At 55.6% G+C, this 20,903-nt stretch overlaps 3 protein-coding genes and 1 long non-coding RNA gene across 6 annotated transcripts in view; 2 read left to right on the top strand and 2 right to left on the bottom strand.

Annotated features, from left to right (window-relative positions):
• DHX30 (DExH-box helicase 30) overlaps positions 1–10,821 on the bottom strand; it is a 31,830-nt gene extending 21,009 nt beyond the window's left edge. Inside the window, exons 1-2 of one of the 3 annotated variants that reach the window (XM_064410149.1) lie at positions 10,682–10,821; positions 7,676–7,724 (exon numbers count right to left, since the gene is read on the bottom strand). In XM_064410149.1, coding sequence (XP_064266219.1) covers positions 7,676–7,706 — 31 coding nt within the window. In that variant the 5' untranslated portion in view covers positions 7,707–7,724; positions 10,682–10,821. Of the gene's footprint in view, positions 1–2,803; positions 2,933–2,991; positions 3,401–7,675; positions 7,725–10,681 lie in introns of those variants that run through there. The other 2 variants (XM_064409988.1, XM_064410077.1) reach the window with 2 other exon arrangements.
• LOC135297181 (uncharacterized) lies at positions 3,322–4,214 on the top strand. The gene is made up of 2 exons (XR_010359248.1): positions 3,322–3,457; positions 3,845–4,214. It is a non-coding gene; the product is annotated as an uncharacterized LOC135297181 (long non-coding RNA).
• Positions 9,814–12,529, bottom strand: LOC135286684 (collagen alpha-1(I) chain-like). Its single transcript, XM_064399813.1, has 4 exons — positions 12,449–12,529; positions 12,056–12,387; positions 10,132–11,134; positions 9,814–9,825 (listed from the first exon to the last, which is right to left on the bottom strand). The coding sequence occupies exons 1-4, from the start codon at positions 12,527–12,529 to the stop codon at positions 9,814–9,816; spliced, it is 1,428 nt and encodes a 475-aa protein (XP_064255883.1).
• A 66-nt stretch (positions 12,530–12,595) lies between these two features.
• Positions 12,596–20,903, top strand: part of SMARCC1 (SWI/SNF related, matrix associated, actin dependent regulator of chromatin subfamily c member 1) — a 67,939-nt gene continuing 59,631 nt past the window's right edge. Inside the window, exons 1-2 of the mRNA XM_064410926.1 lie at positions 12,596–12,805; positions 18,376–18,495. Coding sequence (XP_064266996.1) covers positions 12,611–12,805; positions 18,376–18,495 — 315 coding nt within the window. The 5' untranslated portion in view covers positions 12,596–12,610. The remainder of the gene's footprint in view (positions 12,806–18,375; positions 18,496–20,903) is intronic.

The raw sequence follows: 20,903 nt of genomic DNA, 5'->3' as shown, positions 1-20,903 counted from the left end.
CCCAAGTGCAATTACCTACGACAGAGGCAGTTTCTCACACTCTGAGGTGATTCCTCAGTGAAGACTAAATATTTAATCTGCTCTAGAGGGGCAAACAGGATCTCTGACTAACAAAGCCCAGTTCTGGTGACAGCTTAGGCTTGGAATTCCCAACAAGGTGCAGTGTTTTCTCCCCAGCTCACAATGCCACATTCAGCAGCACGGTCTGACTGTGCCAAGAGCTGCTGGATCACCTTCAGCCCATTGCTGCCCCAGTTCCAGGGCTGAAAGGATCTCATCCTGCAGGGAGCCATCCCTCCCTCGGAGCTCTTACTGAAACAGCCCCAACTGCAGAACTGGATCTGCAGAACCTTCCCTTCCCTGCCAAATGGGATTTTCAGCACCGTGCTCCAAGGAGTGTCTCGGGTCTGCCACAGCTGAGGGTTTGGTGGGAATTGTGTCAGTGGGAGCACAAGGAGTACAACCCAACACTCCCCAAAGAGCCACACATGCCACCCAACCACAGCCCTGACATCATGAAGGAATATTAAAAGCCTGTCTTGGAGAGCAGACAAGTCAGGGTGGGGCTATCAAAGAAGCCAATTAACTAATTAAAGTTCCTCAAAGCCAGTGAGTGCTTCAGCTTAGTGTGATTGTGAAAGTCCAGGATAATTCCAAGCTACACTGAAAACCACAAAGACCAGACCCCAAAACCAGCAAACCACCCAGCTGGAGTGGCCCAAACCCCTCCAAATCTGAGGAGTGGAAACACTCAGGTACCAGAGCACAAACAAAACAGCCCAAAGTCTTCTTCAAGGAGGACAGAGGAGATCCATCCATTTCCCTCTTCCCTCCAATCCTACTCCCTGGAAAAGCAACAAATGAGCACCAAGGACAAACTGTCAAAGACAAAAGTCCTCAAGATATGATAAATTCAAGTAATAAATCCAAATCTGTTTCCAAGACATCAAAAATCCCCAAGGAAGAAAAGAAGCCCTGTGGCTCCACAATATCCAATTTCACAAGGAATTAGCCCAGACATGCTCCAATGCAGAATGGAGGGAGACACAGAAGGTTCCACCTGGCAGCTTGGCTCGGAGTACACCACAGCCTGGTGTACTTTTTGGGGAACTTGGGGGGTTTTAAACCATCCCCAGCCATCCTGACCACGGCCCCTTACAACACACCCAAACTAAACCCCACGTGCAGCTCCTGGCTGAAGGAGGGCTCAGGGAACACTGAGCAGGCTCCTCCAAGAGCTGAGGAGAAGGAGCAGTGGCCAAGCTCCCCCTCAGCAGCCTGCCCTGCTCCAGGAAGGGATCCAGAGCTCCAGCCCAAGTTCTGCTGTGCTTCTACAGGACAAATTTAATCAGTGACAGAGCAGGAGCAAAGCCAAGGGCAGGGGCAGCCTCGGGAACGAGGGGGAAGTGACTGAGCTCCCCAAACCCCACAGGGAGCCAAAAACCTGAGGCCTCAGATAACACCATGGATCCAACAGTGACTTTCTGAGGCTGGCCTGGGCCTGAGTGGATTTTTCCACATTTGCATCCAAGGCTAATAACAAAGCAGCCAAATGAGGACAGCTAATGAGACAGCAGCCCACAAGCTGAGGGCTCAGAACCGACCTCAGAAAGAGGTTTTTCAAATTGCATTTATAATCTGCACGTGTTCAAGGAGCAGCCGGACAGGTAGGACAGGTTCACAAAACCCTGAGGGCTTTTATTTGTTCATCCAAAACAAATCCATTATTGGAAACAATTCCAGTATCACCACACTCCCCTCTCAGGATCAAGAGCCTTCCATGGTCAATCCACCACACAAACTGGGAGGATGAGTGAACTGAAGACCAAAAATAAAAGCACTCAGGGACTGCCTGAAAACACGTTAGAAAAAAAAAATGATGAAGGATGAAGTACAGAAGAGGAAAAAAAAATCCTGGTTTATTCATTTTCTCAGGCAACACCTGAAGCAGCTCATTAAACAATAATTTGGGGTGGTTCAGTGCTTGCTTTAGCAGGGAGTTAGTTTGCTCTGTTGAACAGCTTGAATGTAACAACTGAAAGACCATCCCACTCTGAATTCCAAGATAACTCAGCAGCTTCTGAAAGACAAATGGAACCAAGACCCAAAGAATCCAGTAATTACTGAGAAAATAATAACTTTAATAATGCTGGAGCATGGGGAAAAAACACCAAACACAGAAGCATGAGGGCTGAGGAAAAAAAAAAAAGAAAGAAAGAGTTCAACTATAATAACACTTCCAATTTCCAAAATGCAGCCCATGAAAGAAAACTGAAACCAAAACAGCGCTTTTTTTAAGGGAAAACGGTTCAAGTCACAACCTCTGGCACACAACCACTCACATCCCTCCAGCTCCAAGCGTTCTCCACGCTCCACAACCCAACAAAAAGCGACTCAAAACACGACACCAAAGGCGAGTTTTAAACATTCTTTTTACAGCAGCGACAGCTCCCGAGGCATTCCCCCTTGCCACCGGGGCCCGCAGAGCCCTGACATCCAGCCGGGACAATCTTCCGAGCGGCGGCCAGCGCCGGGAGCCCGCGGGCTGCGGGGCCGCGCAGCACCGGGCCCGGTGCCCGGGGCTCTGCCCGGGATCCCCGCCGGGACAGCGGGGAACGGCCCTAACGGCCCGCCCGGCCCGGCCCGCAGCTCCTCGGGGATTTTCCTCCGGCGTCAGCCGCGGCCGGAGTTTCGGCCAGGCCCGGCTCGGCGACCTTGAGGGGAATCAGCGGGGAAAGCCAGCTCCGGCCAACAAAGGGCGGCCCCGCGGCGGCTCCGCGGCTGCCCCGGCGCCCCCCGGTACCTGCGCAGCTCGGCGGCTCCTCTCCCTGGCCGCGCATCCCGGTCCCGGCGGAGCCGCGGGAAGAAGGGAGGGATGGAGGGAGGGAGGGATGGAGGGAGAGATGTGGCGGCTCCCCCGCCCCGCCGCGGGCCCGGCCTCGCCCCTCCCTTCCGCTGCGCGAGCGCCGCCCGGCCCCGCTGCTCACCCACCCTGCGCCGCCTCGGGCTCCTCCTCGTCCTCCTCGTCCCGGCGGGGCTCGGCGGGCCCGCGGGGGCCCGAGCAGAGCGCGCGGGGAGGCGCGCAGGGCCCGCGGGGCCCGCGGCAGAGGCGCAGCGGCCCCGCCGCCTGCAGCAGCAGCCCCAGCGCCGCCATCTTGGGCCGCCCCGCGCCCGCGGGCAGCGCGGGGGCCGCGGCGGCAGCGCCCCCCGGCGGGCGGGAGGACCCGGAGCGGCCCGGGGGAGCCCGGCCCGGCCCGGCCCGGCCCGGCGGGAACGGAGCGGGAACGGCGGGGAAAGGGGGCACGGACGGCGGGAAGGACACGGAGCTGCTGCCCTGGCCGCGGCCCGCAGCATTGCCGCGGCTCCGGAGCCGTGGGGCACCGGGAATTGCGGCCGTGGGAGCGATGCCTTGGGAAGGCTGACTTGGAACAGAGGCTAGATGGAGTTAGAGAATGAAGTAGGTATTCCCGGTAGAATCTAGAAAAGCACCGGGAATTCCGGCTGGGAAGAACCGGGAATTGGGCCGGTAACTGGGGAATTGCGGCTCTGGAGCACCGGGAACTGCGGCCAGGGAGCACCGGGAATGGGGCCGGGGAACACCGGAAATTTTGTTCAGGGAACACTGGGAATTGGAGCCGGGAAGAACCGGGAATTGGGGCTGGGGAAACACCGGGAATGGGGCCGGGAACACCGGGAATTGCATTAAGGGAACACCGGGAATTTTGTTCAGGGAACACCGGGAATTGGGGCCGGGGAAACACCGGGAATGGGACCAGGAATACCGGGAATTGGGGCCGGGGAGCACAGGGAATTGCATTCAGGGAACACCGGGAATTGCGTTCAGGGAACACCGGGAATGGGACCAGGAACACCGGGAACTGGGGCGGGGAACACCGGGAATTGCGTTCAGGGAACACCGGGAATTGGGGCCGGGAACACCGGGAATTGCGTTCAGGGAACACCGGGAATTGCAGCCGGGAGCACCGGAGCGCCCAGAGCCGCCGTCCCGCCCTCACGGCCAAGTGCTATCCCTAAAACCCAGCTGCTCCTTGCTAACATCTGAGATAAACACTGGAAAAATTCAACTCTTTATAAGCTTTAAGTCTTTTAAAGAACTTAAATCTGGATCGAACCTCAAATCTGTGCGATCTAAAATGAAAACCTTTGATAAAGATCATGGAATGTTCATTAAATAAATCATAATTCCCCGCTTCTCCCAGCTCCTCCTGGCACTCAGTTCCACAGCAATCATTTCATATCCAGGTAGAGAATTCCTAAGGCTGTAAAGCTGGCTGAAATTCCCACCCTACAGGACTATTTATTTAAATCTGAATTTATTTTTTTTTCTAAGCAATTAATCTGTATCAGCCCTGGCTGTACTGGAGTTACCATTAAGTTTTGCATTTCTTTAAACCAGGGTCTCATTTTTATGTCAAAGACTTTATTACTGAGTATTGTGTGTGTAAAGGGAAAATTAACATGAATGGCTGGCTAAGCATCGTGATGCAAAAGGGGTTAAGTTTTTTAGTGTTTTTGTTTTGGTATTTTTTCTGATTTTTTTTTTTTAAATCAAAAAGAGAAATCTTCAATAAGGCAAAAAATACTGACTAATACAATGGCACAGTTCAGTTTTACAAAGCCTGGGCTCCACGAGAAGAGGTTCAAGACAAATAAAGTTATCAAATAAAACCCTTTTGGAAAAAGGAAAAAAAAAAAACAAACAAACTTAAAAAAAAGGAAAAAAAAAGAGAAAAAACAAAACAAACTTTAAAAAAAGGAAAAAAAGAGAAAAAACCAAAACAAACTTTAAAAAAAGGAAAAAAAGAGAAAAAAACCAAACTTTAAAAAAGGGAAAAAAAAGAAAACTTTAGAAGAGTTGAACACTCAAAAAAAATCTTACTACACCAAGTTTGCCTTCTCCTGGATTCACTTTTTAGAACCTCTGAATTAGCCACCGATTTGTCTTTGTAGTTTCTTTTACTTTAAAAAAACAACAAAAACCAACCAACCAAACAAACAAAAAACCCAAATGGAAACACAAACCCAGATCTTGAATCAGCACCAGATGACAAAAAAACACCACTTTTTTAAGGGATTGTTGCACTAAAATGGGAAAAATCATTCAAAACTGATTGTTCATTCAAAATCATCCAAAGATCACCCAGACCACTAACGAGGACAACAGCTCATTCCATTGCAGGGAATTAGTCCTGTGACAGCACGTTGCACAAACTATTATTTTTACTGGTTTACCGTGATTTTTACTATTTATTCAGGAATAAACTGAGGTGGTTTGGAAATAAAATCTTCAAGGAGGACCGGAAGGAAAGGGAGGCTGGAAAATATTGGGAACACATGGGCAGGGGCTGGAAAAGCTGGGAAAACCTCACACACAGTCAGGAAAAGCTGGGAAAACTTTGGAAACACATGGGCAGGGGGCTGGAAAAGCTGGGAAAATCTTGGGAACACACAGAGGGTGGAAAAGCTGGGAAAACTTTGGAAACAGACAGGGGGTGGAAAAGCTGGGAAAACCTCAGAAACCCACAGGCAAATACTGGAAAATCTGGGAAAACCTCAAAAATACACAGGGGACTGGAAAAGCTGGGGAAACTTTGGAAACACGCAGGTAGGGGGATGGAAAAAGCTGGGAAAACCTCAGAAACACACGGGCAGGGGGCTGGAAAATATGTGAAAACCTTGGAAAAGCTGGGGAAAACCTCAGAAACATACAGGCAAGAGGCTGGAAAAACTGGGAAAACTTTGGAAACACATGGGCAGGGGGCTGGAAAATCTTGGGAACACAGAAACAGGGAGCTGGAAAAGCTGGGAAATTTTGGAAACACAGGGGGTGAAAAAGCTTGGGAAAACCTTGGAAACAGACAGGGGGTTGGAAAAGCTGGGAAATCTTGGAAACAGAGAAGCAAGGGGCTGGAAAAGCTGGGAAACCTCAGAAACACACAGGCAGGAGGCTGGAAAAGCTGGGAAAACCTTGGAAACAGGTAGGGGGCTGGAAAAGCTGGGGAAAACCTCACACACAGTCAGGAAAAGCTGGGAAAACTTTGGAAACGGGGTTGGAAAAGCTGGGAAATCTTGGAAACACACAGGCAGGGGCTGGAAAGGCTGGGAAAACTTTGGAAACACAGACGGGGCTGGAAAAGCTGGGAAATCTTGGAAACACATGGGCAAGGGCTGGAAAAGCTGGGAAAACTTTGGAAACACAGACAGGGGGTGGAAAAGCTTGGAAAACTTTGGAAACACAGACAGGGGGTGGAAAAGCTTGGAAAACTTTGGAAACACAGACAGGGGGCTGGAAAAGCTGGGAAACCTCAGAAATACACAGACAGGGGGTGGAAAATCTAGGAAATCCTCTGATACACACAGGCAGGGGGCTGGAAAAGCTTGGAAAACTTTGGAAACACAGACAGGGGGTGGAAAAGGTTGGAGAACTTTGGAAACACACTGACAGGGAGATGGAAAAGCTGGGAAATCTTGGGAACACAGACAGGGGGCTGGAAAAGCTGGGGGAAGAGGCTGAGAGGCAGTCCCAGCGTGCAGGGACAGTCAGGGGGGAGGAGGGCTGGTGGTTTGTCAGCAAAAACGATATAAAACAATTATCTTGTGGGCACAGAAAGAGCAGTGAAGAGTGAATTTATTAGAAAATTCCCGAAGGCGCCGATTCCGGGGGTCTGTGGTTTGCAGAGGGCAGCGTGAGGCAGCACAGGCAGGATCCCCAGAGCCACCTCCCAGCTCTGGCAGCTCCTGGGAGGAGCTGGGCTGCACCTGCCCCTCCAGCCAGGCCTGTGCAGAGGCAGCAGCTCCTTAAGGAGCCAAGGTTCATCCAGGAATTCCTTTATCCCCAGGGCTGGAGCATCCCAGAGTCCCAAACCCAGCCTGGCCGTGACAAACCACCAGCCCTCACCAGGGAAGTTCCATCTCTCCACCCCCAGTGGCAGGATTTGGGGGAGCAGAGGGGCTTTGCTCCCAGCTGAGGTGACTTTGTACACAATTCCTGCCCCAGACTGGGGAGAATTCTGGGATTTTTGGTTGAAATCCAGCAGCCCCAGGTGACAGGGGTGGTGGGGTCACTGCTGGGTTTCCTGGGTGCCACGGGAAGGATGAATTCCCTGGGATGGAGGGAGGGTCCCTCTGCCTCAGCCAGAGCTGGAATGTTTTAGTCCATTCTATCCACTTTCTTTAAGACTGAGTAACAGAGCTCAGGAAAGATCCACAAGTTAGAACAGGAAACAGTGACTGGAGGGATTTCTGAGGACAAAATATGATTGAGAGGAAGGCTGGCAAAGCAACGGCAGGGAAAAGAGCCATGGTGACAGTGACAGGTACTACAGGATCAAATCCCAAGGACAAAGAGCTCATGGAGTGGGCACTGAGGGGTACAGGAATATTTAGGAGGGCAAAATTAAAAGGGAAAAAGCCTGTACTCAAGGCTGAACAGCAAACAAGTGCCTGATGTCTCTGGCTAACACTGCAGGGCTCCTCCCTGCTCCCCTGAAATCCTGGCCTGCCCCAGCTCCCTGCCACATCCCCCCGTGCTGCACCACCAGGACACAGCTGAGCTCCCTCCTCACACACAGCACTCCTCCTCCTCCTCCTCCTCAGCCCCCTGCTGCAGCTGCCCCCGGAGCACAGGGCCCCAGGGGGGCTGTGCAGCTCTTACCTTTGAGGGAATTCAGCGAGAACATCTCCATCCCGGCGGGAAGGCCTTCCTGGGACAGCAGGAGGGAGCACAGAGAAACTGCAAGTTAGAATTGCTACTTCCTTTCAAGGGCTTCAGCTGCTTCTGCTGTGGCTCTGGGGTGGAAATGAGGGGTTTTTTAAAGCCTGTTAGGCCAGGATGAAGCAGATTATTGCCATTATTCCCTTTAAAGGGGAAAAAATAACTGGAGAAGAAGGAGAACTGTACTTCTGATAACATTCTTTACTGAAACTGTGTTAAACTTCCCACTTAATTTCTTACTAAAATAACCTTCACTCCAGTAAGAAAACCAACTTTGTTTTGGGGTGTTTTATCTGTGATGCCAAGTACTAAACACACTGCAGGGATTCTTGGAAAGAGTAACAAGGATTTTCTATAAACTCAGATCAGATGGGTGAGGACTGAAGGTCAGCATTTACACACAAAGCCAGTTTGGAGCTGCACTTCCACGATCCTGGTGGAGCCCTTCCAAGCCAGGATATTCTGGGATTCTGTGGACATTAACTGTCCCCATCAGTGACTTCCTGTGCATGCAATTATCACTCCAATTATTCACTTTTGCTTTCAATAAGACAAAATTACTTCAGCAGGAAAAAAAAAAAAAGGGTTCAAATAAACCCAGCCCATTTTCTGTCCACCTCTCTGGAAGTGACACCTTGTCCATGGCTCCTTCCCCATGGACACCAACCTGCCCTGGCTGCCAGGGCCACACCTGGATTTCCCAAGGATGAAATCAGTAAAAACAGAGCAAATTGACTTGGCAAAAATGAAAGCCCACGTGTGCCGTGGTGAATCTCGGAGGGGAATGTCCCTGCTGTGATGGATCCCTGCAGGGAACAAAGTCAGGGAGCTCTTTCATGGTCCTGGAGCCAGCCTCCCAGGCTGAGCTTGGCACACAGCAGCCTGTGCCCTTTCCTGGGCATCATGCCAGTCTGGCTCCAGGTGCCCCAAAGCCAAGGGGATTTGGGATGGCTTGGTGAGCCCAGTACCCTCCAAGAGGAAAGAAACAATCCCTGAAGTGCTGGGGAGAGGGAACCAGGAGTGGGACAGGGAATGCAGCTGCCAGGGCACTGCCACATCCCCCTGCCCAGCTCTGACCAGAGGGGGCTCAGCTGTGTGTGGGGTACCCAGGGAACGCCTCCCTCAGCTCTGGGGCAGGAACTGCAGCATTCCCTGCTGGGAATTCGGGGAGCAGGAACAGGAATGCCTCAGCCACGCTGGGCTGGGGAAAAGGGCTCTTCCAAAAGTGGCTTTGAGCTGAGAGAGGGCAGGCATGGATGGGAGATTGGGAATTCTGGCTGGGATGGAATTCCCAGAGCCCCTGGATCCCTGGAAGTGTCCCAGGCCAGGCTGGACAGGGCTGGGAGCAGCCTGGGATCATGGATGGTGTCCCTGCCATGGCACTGGATGATCCTTACACTCTCTTCCAGCCCAAATCATTCCACAATTCAACGGGTCAATGCAATATAAAAGTGATGGAAATGGTATTTCCTGCTCAAGAGCAAGAAACAGAAAACTGAGAACCCTCTGGGGATGAGGTTCCAAGATGAGCACCTGAGATCCCCTTGGATAAGCAAGATTCCAGCCCAGCTGTTTGTGTGATGCTGCTGGGAGCCTTACTGGGAACCAGTCAGAGTCAGCCTGGGGGGCAGCAGGGCAGGACAGGGAGGAGAATGCAGGATCTGCTGGGCCTGACACCAGGATCCCCACCTGGGAGTGACTTTTAGCACATCCAGCAGCCCGGGGGAAACCCCAGGGTGTGCCCCTGATCCCAAAGAAGCAGGAGTGTCCAACTGTGGCAGCTGCTGCAGCCCCAGGGACACGCAGGGAAGCAGCACCAGCGTGGACAGGGGTACTGGAAGACTCAAAATGTGTTTTGTCTGGTGACAGGAGAGATGTGGGGGCTCTGAGGACACCGGGTTTGGGAAGAAATGGCCCAGGGTGACACAGGACAGGCAATGGCACGGCTGGAATGAGAATCCCTGGGAGCCTGGAGCCTCACACCCAGCAAACTCCAGAGCCCCGGGGGGCACAAGAGGCACTGAAAGTTTGTTGGGACAGACTCATGAACAGGCTCATGAACAGAGTCATGAACAGACTCAGTGCTCCTGCTGCAAAGCCAAGAGTGGAACCAGGGAATGCAGCACAGAAGCTGTCAGATCAAATCCCCACGGATGGGAAGGAGCTGGGCCTTTGTGGGGGCTCCTCGATCCACTGGGGAACAGCTTCAGGAGGGAAACCACATCCCTGACAGGGACAAGGGAAAACCACAGCACCTCTGACTCCTGGTGCCGGGGAGAGCCGGCAGGGCTGCCAGGGGCAGAGCCGGCTGCTTTGTGAGGAGAACAAAGGGGAGCTGCCGCTGGCTGCACAGCCAGCCCCGGCACTGCCGCCCGGCTCCTCGCACGGTGCCTCACGGTTCTCCCGGGGTTCCCCGGGCCGGGGCACAGCGGCGGCTGCGGCAGCCGGTGCTCACGGGCAGCCCCGGGGCCGGGCTGGGCACCCGCGATTCCCGCGGCCACGGGGGGAAACGGGGCTGGCGGCGACACCGGGGCGGGCAGAGCTGCGGGAGAGCGGCTCCGTGCGGAGCGGAGCGGAGCGGAGCGGAGCCTCCCGGGCGGCGACGGAGCTGCGGGACAGCCGCGCTCCCGGCGCCGCCGCTGGGGCTCTGCCGCCGGCCCCTGGCGCAGGGCCCGCGGGGAGCGGCGCCCCGGAGCGCCCCCGAGGCCTCCCGAGCATCCCCGGTGCCGCCGGGGCCGCCGAGCATCCCCGGGGCCGCCGAGCATCCCCGCCCGCGCCGCCCCGCCCGCGCAGGCCGCGGCCCCGCTCGGCCCTCCCCGCCTCGCCCCGCTCTGCTCCGCGCCATCCCCCCGCTCCTCCCCCTCCTCCTCCCGCCGCCGTCCCGCCCCCCCCCCGCCCGGCTGCCCCCGGGGGTCGCGGCCCGACCCCCGCCCGCCCGGCACCGACCTCCGCACCGCGACTGCCGCCGCCGGGCCGCCCCTCGGGACTACGGCTCCCGGCAGCCCCCGCGCGCGCTTCCGGCGCGGCGCGCGCTTCACTTCCGGCCCTTCCCCGGAAGTGAGGCGGCCCGCGCGTTCCCTCCGGCTGGCGGCGCCGCAGCGCGAAGCCTCGCGTGGGCGCGGGGCGGGGTCTGTCGCCACGGCAGCGGCGGAGCCAATGGGCGGCGAGGGGTGTTCCCATGGCAACGGCAGAGCCAATGGGCGGCGCGGCCTGTGGGGGCGCTGCAGCCGCGGCCCCGCCGTGGGACCCGTTCGGATCCCGGCCCCGATCCCGGTCCCGGTCCCGGGATGGACCCAGCCAGGCCCGATCCCGATCCCGATCCCGGGATGGACCCAGCCAGGCCCGATCCCGGACCGGGGCGGGACCCGGCCAGGCCCAATCCCGATCCCGATCCCGGTTCTGATCCCAATCCCAGGGTGGACCCAGCCAGGCCCGATCCCGATCCCGATCCCGGGATGGACCCAGCCAGGCCCGATCCCGGCCCCGGGGTAGGACCCGGAAAAGCCCAGTCTCGATCCCAATCCCAGCCCCGATCCCGATCCCGGGATGGACCCAGCCAGGCCCGATCCCGGCCCCGGGGCGGGACCCGGACAAGCCCAGTCCTGATCCCAATCCCGATCATGGAGTGGGACCCGGCCAGGCCTGATCCCTGTCTCGGTCCTGATCCCGATCCCGGAGTGGGACCCAGCCAGGCCCGATCCCGACCCCGGTCCTGGTCGCGGTCGCTGCCCGGAGCAGCCGTGGCCACCCCGCATCCCCGGCGCTGTTCTTGGCCGGTCTCGCTGTGCTGCCTTCTCAGGGTGGCAGCTCCGGAATCCTGAGGTTGGGATCTCGGGATGTTTGGCGGGTTTGTTATTCCCTGGGTCTCCTGAGGTTCCCTTCCTGCAGATGTTTGTTTCTGCTCTGGGGTGTTTAGGGACACGGGGACGTTTACAAACCACAGTAACGCAAGGCACGGTTTAATACTGGGGTTGTGATTTTAATGACGGACTTTTTGACACTCTATTTGCTAATGTTTGAATTAAAATATGTTTTTAACTTATATGCACAGTTTTGCCTTTTGAAAAAATTCTGTAATGTTCAATTCGCAAATAAACCATTAGTAGAGACTCAAAAATAAGCGGTTTTTATAAAGGAAATTTGGGGGAAATTGCTTGCTGATGACCCATTCCATGGGTCTGGATGTGAGTGTGGAAAGATGAAGGCAGCCAGCAGGGAGGACTGGCTGCAGGCACCTGCGGGTAATTATGTCAGCGCCCAATTTACTCCTTAATTGGGCTTCGGGGTCTCCACCCCGGGCCTGAGCGGCGGGGGCTGGACCGATCCCGGCCGGTGGTTCGGGACCCGGAGCGCTCCGTGCCGGTGCCGAGGGCACGGGCGGCGCGCTCGGAGCGCTCCTCGCCGGTCCCGAGGGCACGGGCGGTGCGCTCGGAGCGCTCCGTGCCGGTGCCGAGGGCACGGCCGGTGCGCTCGGAGCGCTCCTCGCCGGTCCCGAGGGCACGGCCGGTGCGCCCGGAGCGCTCCGTGCCGGTCCCGAGGGTTCGGGACCCGGGGTCCCTCAGCGGGAGCGGCGGGGGCGGGGCCAGGAGGGGCGTGGCCGGCCCGAGGGGCGTGGCCACACGGCAGCGCCGCGCGCGTTCCCGCTGGCCCGTCTGATCACATCCCCGAGCACGTTCACGTTCCCGTCGGTGTTCTGTTCGCGTCCCCGAGCACACGCGCGATCACATTCCCGTTCCGACCGCCGAGCACATTCCCATTCCCGTTCCCGTTCCGACCCCCCGAGCACGTTCCCATTCCGGCCCCGGGCGCGCTCCCGCGGTGGGCGGGGCGCGGGCCGGGGCGCGGCGCATGCGCGGCGCGGGGCGCGCGGGGACAATGGCGGCGGCGGCGCTGGCGGCGGGCGGAGGCCCCGGGAGCGGCCCCGCGGCGGCTCCGGCGGGCGGGCCCGGCCCCGCGCTGGCCGCGGCGCGCCGCAAGGACGGCGGCCCGGCCGGCAAGTTCTGGGAGAGCCCCGACACCGTGTCCCAGCTCGACTCGGTCCGCGTGTGGCTGGGGAAGCACTACAAGAAGGTGCGGCCCGGCGGGGGCGGCGGGCACCGGGCGGGCGGCCGGGGACGGGACGGGGGGGCCGGGGCTTTCCGCCGCTCTTTGTGAACCCCTTTGCGGCGGGTCGGGCACATTTCCGCTGCCCGGGGCCGTGTGCGGGGCAGCCCCGGTGGCTCCGGGCCGCTCCCGCTGCTCCGGGGCCCGGCCGCTGCCCGCCCGCCCCAGGCGGCGGCTTCCCTGCGCGGGCAGGTCCCGGCCCCGCCGGGCTTCGCTCCGGCCGCGCCCCGGCGCTGCGGGGAGCGCTGGGAAGGGAGGAAAATCCTGGGAAGGGAGCAAAATCCTGGGAAGGGAGCAAAATCCTGGGAAGGGAGGAAAATCCTGGGAAGGGAGCAAAATCCTGGGAAGGGAGGAAAATCCCCGGAGCCGCGCGGAGCCCCGCGTGTTGCCCGAGCTCCTCGGGCTCCTCGCCCGCTTGGCTCGCCTCGGCTGCCCCGCTTTCTTTATGTGCTTTTCCCCCCACGTGCTGGTTTATAACTGCGTTCCGGTGAGGCACGGCCCGGTGTAAGTTGGCAGCCGCGCTCGCAGCGCTGCGGGGCCCGGCTGCAGAATGCCCGGTGCGTCCCGGCCCCGGGGCCCTCAGCCGCGGAGCAGCCCCGGCCGCGGCCCGGGCTCTTTGTGTGGGGACGGTCCGAGAGCGGCACTGCGAGCGCGGGGGGAGGCGGCGCGGCTCGGCTCGGCTCGGGTGTGTTTTTCCAGTCCTTCCAGCTCCTTCCAGCTCGGCTCTGAAGCAGCAGCTCCGGCTCTTTGTGTTGACAGGGCAGTGTAACAGAATATTCGTGCGGTTTGGCTGGTTCCGCTTGCGCTGCTGTCCCACGCCCGGGGGAGCTGTGCGTTTCCCTTTGCCTGTCCTGGCCCAGCACCCCCGCGATCCCGGGAAATCGCTGCTCTGAGCGGGGCCCAGGTGCCCTGCTGGGCACTGAAAGTGTTTGTGTGGCTCTAAACCCCCTGCCAGGCTGGTACTGCTTGGGCAGGGCTGTGTGGTGCAGCAACGGGAGCCGAGGGAAAAACCCTCCTTTCAAATTGTTAACAGTAATAACATTACTACTATTATTGTTATTGCTATTATTATTAATATAAATTATATTCTATTATACTATTATATTATATGAATTATATTATTCTATTGGGGACGGTTACAAAAATTAGATATTTCCTTCTCGTGGCTCTGGAAGTAATTAGAGTTGGGCTAAGGAGACTCTACAGGGCGAGTGAGTTTTGGAGTGTCGCTGTGACAATCCTTTTGAAAAATGAAAAGTAATTTTGGTTTGGGGAAACAAGAAAGCTGATACCAGTACTTACAGATGGAGCCTTAACGTTCCAGAGGGAAGGGCTGGTTGGCTTTTGGGTGTGCTGTAAATGGACTCTGGTTCATTTACAGCACTGTTTTCATCCCGCTGTAGGTGTGTGGCTCTTTCCAGAGAGGTACATGGTGATTTTAACTGGCTTTTGTCCAGTTTATGCTCTTAAAAATAGATGTTTGTACATCTCAGTGGTGAAGCTGTCAGCAGCAGTTGGTGTGCCCAGCTCCAGGGACACTGGGGACCAGTTGGAGACAGTCCCAGAGCAGCACCGAGCTCGGTCAGGGACACAGAGGTCCTGAGGGACAGGGGGAGTGGGAGAGCTGCTCATTTTGACTCTGGATTAGACAAGACTTAAATATTGAAGTGTTTTCTGTGTCTCCAGAGTCCAGCAGCTGTTGGGGAGCTCTCCGTGTCTCCAGACTACAACTAAGAATGAAAGAGGTCTCAGTAGTAGTGTGGAAGACTCACACTGCACCTTGAAAAACTCACTGATAGGTGCCAAACACAGTGGCAGAAAATGAAATTACCGGTAATGTGCTGAGCTGATTTATTCCAGGCTCCCTCCCGCTCCCAGTGTGTGTGTGTGGTGTCTGGAAGTTGGTCTGTGTTGTTTCTGTGCTCCAAGGGATGCAGGGGGTGCCCAGCTCCTTCCCAGGCAGTGTGGGTGCACCAGGGATGTTGGAGCCTTGCTTCCCTGCGAGCTGGGAATGGGTTTGGAGTCCTGGGGCATCTGACAGACCTGAACAGAACAAAGTCACGGGATCCTGGAGTGGTTTGGGTGGGAAGGGGCCTTAAAGCCCATCCCATTCCTCCCCTGCCATGGGCAGGGACACCTCCCACTGTCCCAGGGACACCTCCCACTGTCCCAGGCTCCAAACCCTGTCCAGCCTGGCCTGGGGCACATCCAGGGGCAGCCACAGCTGCTCTGGGCACCCTGTGCCAGGGCTCCTCACCCTCCCAGCCAGGAATTCCTTCCCAGTATCCCATCCTACTCTTCCCTGTGGCAATGGGAAGCCATTCCCTGTGTCCTGTCCCTCCATCCCTTGTTCAAAGTAATTTGGGCAGACTGTAATGGGCACCTTGATGCCCATTATATATATAACATAGTTCCTTAGAAACTCACAGTTCAGAGGTAAACTGGGCAATTTTCTCTTTATTTTATTAATGGTCGTTTATCTATAGCGTTGTGCATTGTTTAGGCAGTTCCTTTCTCAGTAAGCCACATATCAAAATGGGCTGTCCCAAAGCAGTTACTCATTGTCTGTAAGACCTGTTTCTGGGGTGGTTTGGGAGGGTTTTTAGCAGCTGCCTGATGAAGGATGCAGCCCCTGACCTTGGCCTTGCAGCTGAGCTCCCTGAGGAGCCATCCCAATGTTGCTCATATCCAGGGCAATATCCAGACCCATATCCATCTGTTGACCCTGCTGGCTCTGGCTGCTGTGCCCCTCTGAGCCAAAAGGCCGGAGCAGTTGATTTTTGGGAGGCAGGAGGATTTTTAAGGGGGTTTTTAAGGAGCAGGTGGGATGTTGGTTGGAGGGGATCAGGGCACAGCTCAGCAGGGGAGCTCTGGGGCAGAGCTGGGACCCCCTTGGAGAGGGTTCTGAGCAATCCCTGAGCTGGGGGTGATGCCCAGGGGGGTCTGCAGGGCAGAGCTCCAGGCAGAGCTGGGATCTCCTCCCTGCCGTGGGAGCAGGGCACAGGCTGGTTCCTGGCAGCTGCTGGGGACAGCAGTTGTGCCACCAGCGTGTCAGGCTGGCACCACCTGCCATCCCCAGGGGCTGCCCTGGCAGTGTCTGTGGCCCTGCTGTCCTTGGCAGGACCGTGCCTCACCTTGGATCCAGGGAGGGTCTGCCTGCAGCTCTTCTGTGTCTCACCTTTGAAAGGAACCAGGCTTTGAGCCAAATCCAGGCATTTCAGGGTGGGTTTCCCCTGGCTCTGGTGTGGTGCTCTGAGCTGCAGTGCCCTTTGTTTGGGGAGGGTGTGGGCACAGGGCCACAGAGGGCTGGTGTGGCTGTTGGAGCTCAGTGCCCACATCAGAGCTGCCTCTGCCTCTGTCCCCATCGGTGACAAACGCTTCCAGGGCAGCTGCAGTGCAGCTCTGGCTGCAGTGATTCCCTCTGCTGCTGCTCACACTCTGCCTTCTGACCACACATTTTCTGTTTAAAGATAGATTTGTGTTTTAATTATTGTGGAAAGGTTGGAAAACTCTGCTGTGCCAGTGGGGCTTTGGCATTTCAGCATGAGAGCAAAATCCTCTTATGGAACAGGGCATCATTCTGTCCTCTGGAATTCACTGCTTAAAAACCTTTATTTGCTGCAGGATCATTTTGTGGACATGAGGGGAGAACCTGGAGATCTGTTGGACTTGATCCTTTGTGGTCCCCCAAACCCACTGTGAATTGATTGGGAAATTGTCTGCTGTGTTTTACTGCTTCAAGACCCGTTTGTGCTGCTCATTAGGATGCAGAAATGAGGGAGGGGAGTCTTGGGCTGCTTTTTGAAGGGTTTTCTCCCTTATTGTTCAGGGAACCTCAGGCAACGTAATGCCTTCTCATTAAAAGGATCTGCAGGATAGTGGCAGTGCAAAGGAGGATGAGAAGGTGTTGTCTTCCTTTATAGCTTCCAGCTGTCAGTGCCTCCTGCAAGAGGAAAAACTGCAAGAAAAGGAATGATTGTCTGAAAAAGTTCACCTAAGAATAGGCTTTGCAAGGTGCATTCTCATGTAATTTTCCTTTTTCTCTGGAGGAAGAAAACTGGAAAAAAAAAAGTGGAGTAAGTCCGTACAAGGATGCCACTTCTGGATTTGTTTTTTGAAGGAGGTTCATAAAATCCCAGACTGGTTTGGGTTGGAAGGGACCTTAAAGATCATCCAGTGTCACCCCTGCCATGGCAGGGACACCTCCCACTGTCCCAGGCTGCTCCAGCCCTGTCCAGCCTGGCCTTGGGCACTGCCAGGGATGCAGGGGCAGCCCCAGCTGCTCTGGGCACCTGTGCCAGGGCCTGCCCACCTCCCAGCCAGGAATTCCTTCCCAAGATCCCATCCATCCCTGCCCTCTGGCAGTGGAAGCTGTTCCCCTTGTCCAAAGTCCTGTGCAGACTGGACTCAGTGATCTTTGTGGATCCCTTCCAACTCAGGATATTCTGTGATTTTGATATAATTAAAACATTAATTCCTGGGGGAGGGAGGGGGCAGATTGAAATGCAGCTTTGAAATGTTAGCCTTCATTTCTTTCCAGGCTCGTGTTTCTAGTTCAGGATTTATACCCAGGACACTCGGGAGCCCCACAGGAATTTGTGTCCTTTGAGCTGGGAAGATTTAATTTCTCAGATATGTGCCTGCTCCTGAGAAACTGCTGGGGGAACTCTCGTCTCAGGGTGGTCAGACACTGAAACTCTAATTGTTTCCATTCAGTCTGAGCCTTTGTGGTGCCTTTGGCTTTGGAGCTGATGCTTTGCAAAGCTCAGTTAGGTTTGGCTGGTATTTGGCACCACAGCTTTAAAACTTGGAGGGTATGGGTCTCAAAAGCTTTTTCTTTAAGGGGTTTTAGAAGAATCTTATTTGAGGGAAGAGGAAAAGCTGGGAGACTGGGGTAGCTCAGATTGCTCCATGTTCTACCTGGAAAAGTGATGTTTGTTCTCCTCTTGGCAGTCACCTGGCCCAGCAAGGAGGTGACGTCCAGTGAGTGAATACTGAATAGTAGGGTGACAGAAACTCAGCACCATGGGAGGGGTGTAATACTCCATGCTGTGATTTTAAATTCACAATATAAATGTAATTTTACTGAACCTCGGGAGCTGCTCAGATTGTCCCAAAACATCACAAGCGCCTTTGTGTGGCTCAGCTTTTCCCTCTGAGCAGGACATCCTATTTATAGCAGAGGGCTGCTCTGAGGATTAATTGGGAGTTGATTACAGCAGGAGGCTGTGAGGTGGCTGCAGAGCTCTGTGTGTGTGGGCAGCACTGCTCCTTTATGAGGAGCTGAGATCAGCCTGGGTGCTTAATCCCTGTCTGGAACCCGGCTGGGAGCTGGGCCTCAGCCACAGGTGAGTGCTGGGTGTTCAGCCTGAAGCTGGAAAACAGTTGTGCTGGGTGCTGCTCCTGTGCAATCCCCCTCCACCCCTTCCCAGCCACGCAGGGATCCCAAAATGCCCTGTAGGAGGGAGCTGGGTGTCACCAGGCAGCCTCCCCTGCAGCCCCCCTGACCCCAACAACGTGTGCTTCTTGTCTTGCAGTACGTCCAGGCAGATGCTCCTACCAATAAAACCTTGGCTGGGCTGGTGGTGCAGCTGCTGCAGTTCCAGGAAGATGCCTTTGGAAAACATGTCACCAATCCTGCCTTCACAAAGCTTCCTGTGAGTATTGTGCTGGGGCTCTCACTCTGCTGGCACAGCTCTGTGCCCAGGGCACTGGGACATCCCTGCCCTGCCCAGCTCCTTCTGCTGCACCCTCTGGAGGGGCTGGGGTAGCACAGCTCTCCTTAGTGCACATTTGCAGTGTAATACAGCTTCTTCTCTCTGTATTTGAAATGATTTCTGGAATGCTGTGGGAAGATTTTTATTTCTGCTAAAACTCACTCTGCTGGCACAGCTCCGTGCCAGGGCACTGGGACATCCCTGCCCTGCCCAGCTCCTCCTGGTGCACCCTCTGGAGGGGCTGGGGTAGCACACCTTTCTTAGTGCACATTTGCAGTGTAATATAGCTTCTTCTCTCTATATTTGAACTGATTTCTGGGAAGATTTTTATTTCTACTAAAACTCAGTGTAATTCATCAGTTTTAAGTCAAATCTGGACTGGTGCATCCTAAACTGAGTGAGTGAAGTGCACCTTCCAAGGCAAACAAGCTGCCATTAGGTGTTTTGGTTGATTAAACTCCAGACTTGTGAAGTTGCCAGGGCTGAGAAAGGACTTTGCCACGTTCTGCAGCAGCAGGGATGGTTCTGCAGTCCCCTGGGATCCAGGTAGCCAGCACCAATATCAGCCCTGTGAGGGCTGCTGCTTCCAAAGTGCAGCCTGGAGCCCTGCCCACACCCAGAGGGTCCCGTCCCGGGCAGTGTGGGGTGCACAGAGCTGGGAGGAGGGCAGGGTGCCAGCCTGATGCCAGCTGGCTGCTTTAGGGAGGCCTGTGGGCCAGGACAGGTGTCCAGGGTGGCACCAGCAGTCAGTGTGTGCCCAGCTTTGCCACAGATGTGCTGGCACTGGGGCCGTGCCCCTGGGGCTCTCTGGGGTGGCTGCACAGAGCTGGAATCATTTGTGGCCAGGTAAGAGGCTGAAGCCCACTGGAGCTGAAGCTGGCCTGAAAACTTGGCAGAGCTCCTGTGGCTGTGGGTGCACGTGACAGGACAGTCCTTCCTTTGTTCTGTGCTGGTGTTTTGCCCGTGTAACCTCTCCATGAGGGTGGGGTGTGCACACTCCATCGCTGGAAGGGTTTTCACTCATGGGGTGAATCCTGGAACAATTCCCAGATGAATTTTAGAAGGAATCCTTCCCTTTGAGAGTGGGCAGGCCCTGGCACAGGTGCCCAGAGCAGCTGTGGCTGCCCCTGGATCCCTGGCAGTGCCCAGGCCAGGCTGGACACTGGAGCAGCCTGGGACAGTGGGAGATGTCCCTGTCCACAGCATGGGGAGTGCTGGCTGAACCTTAAGGTCCCTCCAACCCAAACTATTTGGGATTTTGTGAATCTCCTGGGCTTTGGAGAGCACCCAGAAGCACCCCAAGGTGCCATTAAGATCTCACCACCTCTCCTGATGCCTCAGTGATAGTGGGAAGCTTCAGGGACAAGGGGAGCTTTGCAGAGCTTTATTTGGATGTGGCAGCACAAACCATAAACCTGCCCACATTCCTCAAGTGCATAAACCACTGGAGTGCTCCTGAGCCTTAAATCAATTTGTCTTATCTTAAAATGGGCAATAAACGTTGCACTGGCATCATAAAGATGTTGTTCCTGTGTTTGTTCTCGCTGCTTCAAAGCTCTAATCTGGCCAAATTTGCTCAGGTTAATTTGCAGCACTTGGATCTGTGTTACTTCCAGCAGGAGACACTCCTCAGTGCATCCTCAGGAGTGCTGCAGTTTTGGGGGGTCTCCTCTCCCAGCAGAAAGCCCCTGGTGGTAACCAGAGCCTGGCCTCTGAGCAGCTCTCCAGATTCTGCTTTGTGCCTTGTGCAAGTTTTTTTATATTTACTGAGAAACACAGAATAATCCACGACCAAAGCAGATCCTGGTGTTGCCCCTCCCTGCCCTGCCTTCAGCCCCATCCTCTGTCTCCATTTCCAGGAGGACTCTGCCAGCAGCTGCCTTTTCCAGGCACAGCCATCCTGACCAGAGAGAGCAGGAAAGATGCACATTCCAGGCTGAAATGTATCAGAAAAAAATTGGGCTTTTGTTCAGGAAACAGGGGTTTTTTAATAACCTTTCAGAGAAAGGACTCTGAAGCTTGCAGCCTCCCTGTGCCCCTGTTTGGGTGTTGTGGGACCCCTGCTTTGGGAATGGGTGACTCAGGTGGAGCTGGGAGGGCAGAAATGAGCTGGGTTTGGTGTTCTAGGGCAGAGGTGCAGCTCCTGACACACAGCTTTCCCTGGGGGAGGGATGGAGTGTGGAATATCTGAGTTCTGCTGCAGTGCTCATTCCTGATCATCTGGTTTGATGCTCTCATACAGATGAAGAGCTGCAGCCCTGACAGCTACGATTTGAGGTTTAATTTACTATGAAATGGGTGTTCAAAGAGTGCTTTGGATTTTTACAGCTCTACTTGGAGCTTTCAGA

This window comes from Passer domesticus, chromosome 1 (genome assembly GCF_036417665.1).
Source record: "Passer domesticus isolate bPasDom1 chromosome 1, bPasDom1.hap1, whole genome shotgun sequence".
Classification (NCBI taxonomy): Eukaryota; Metazoa; Chordata; class Aves; order Passeriformes; family Passeridae; genus Passer; species Passer domesticus.
The sequence above is the reverse complement of the archived record's forward strand: the minus strand, read 5'-3'. Positions and strand labels throughout refer to the sequence as shown.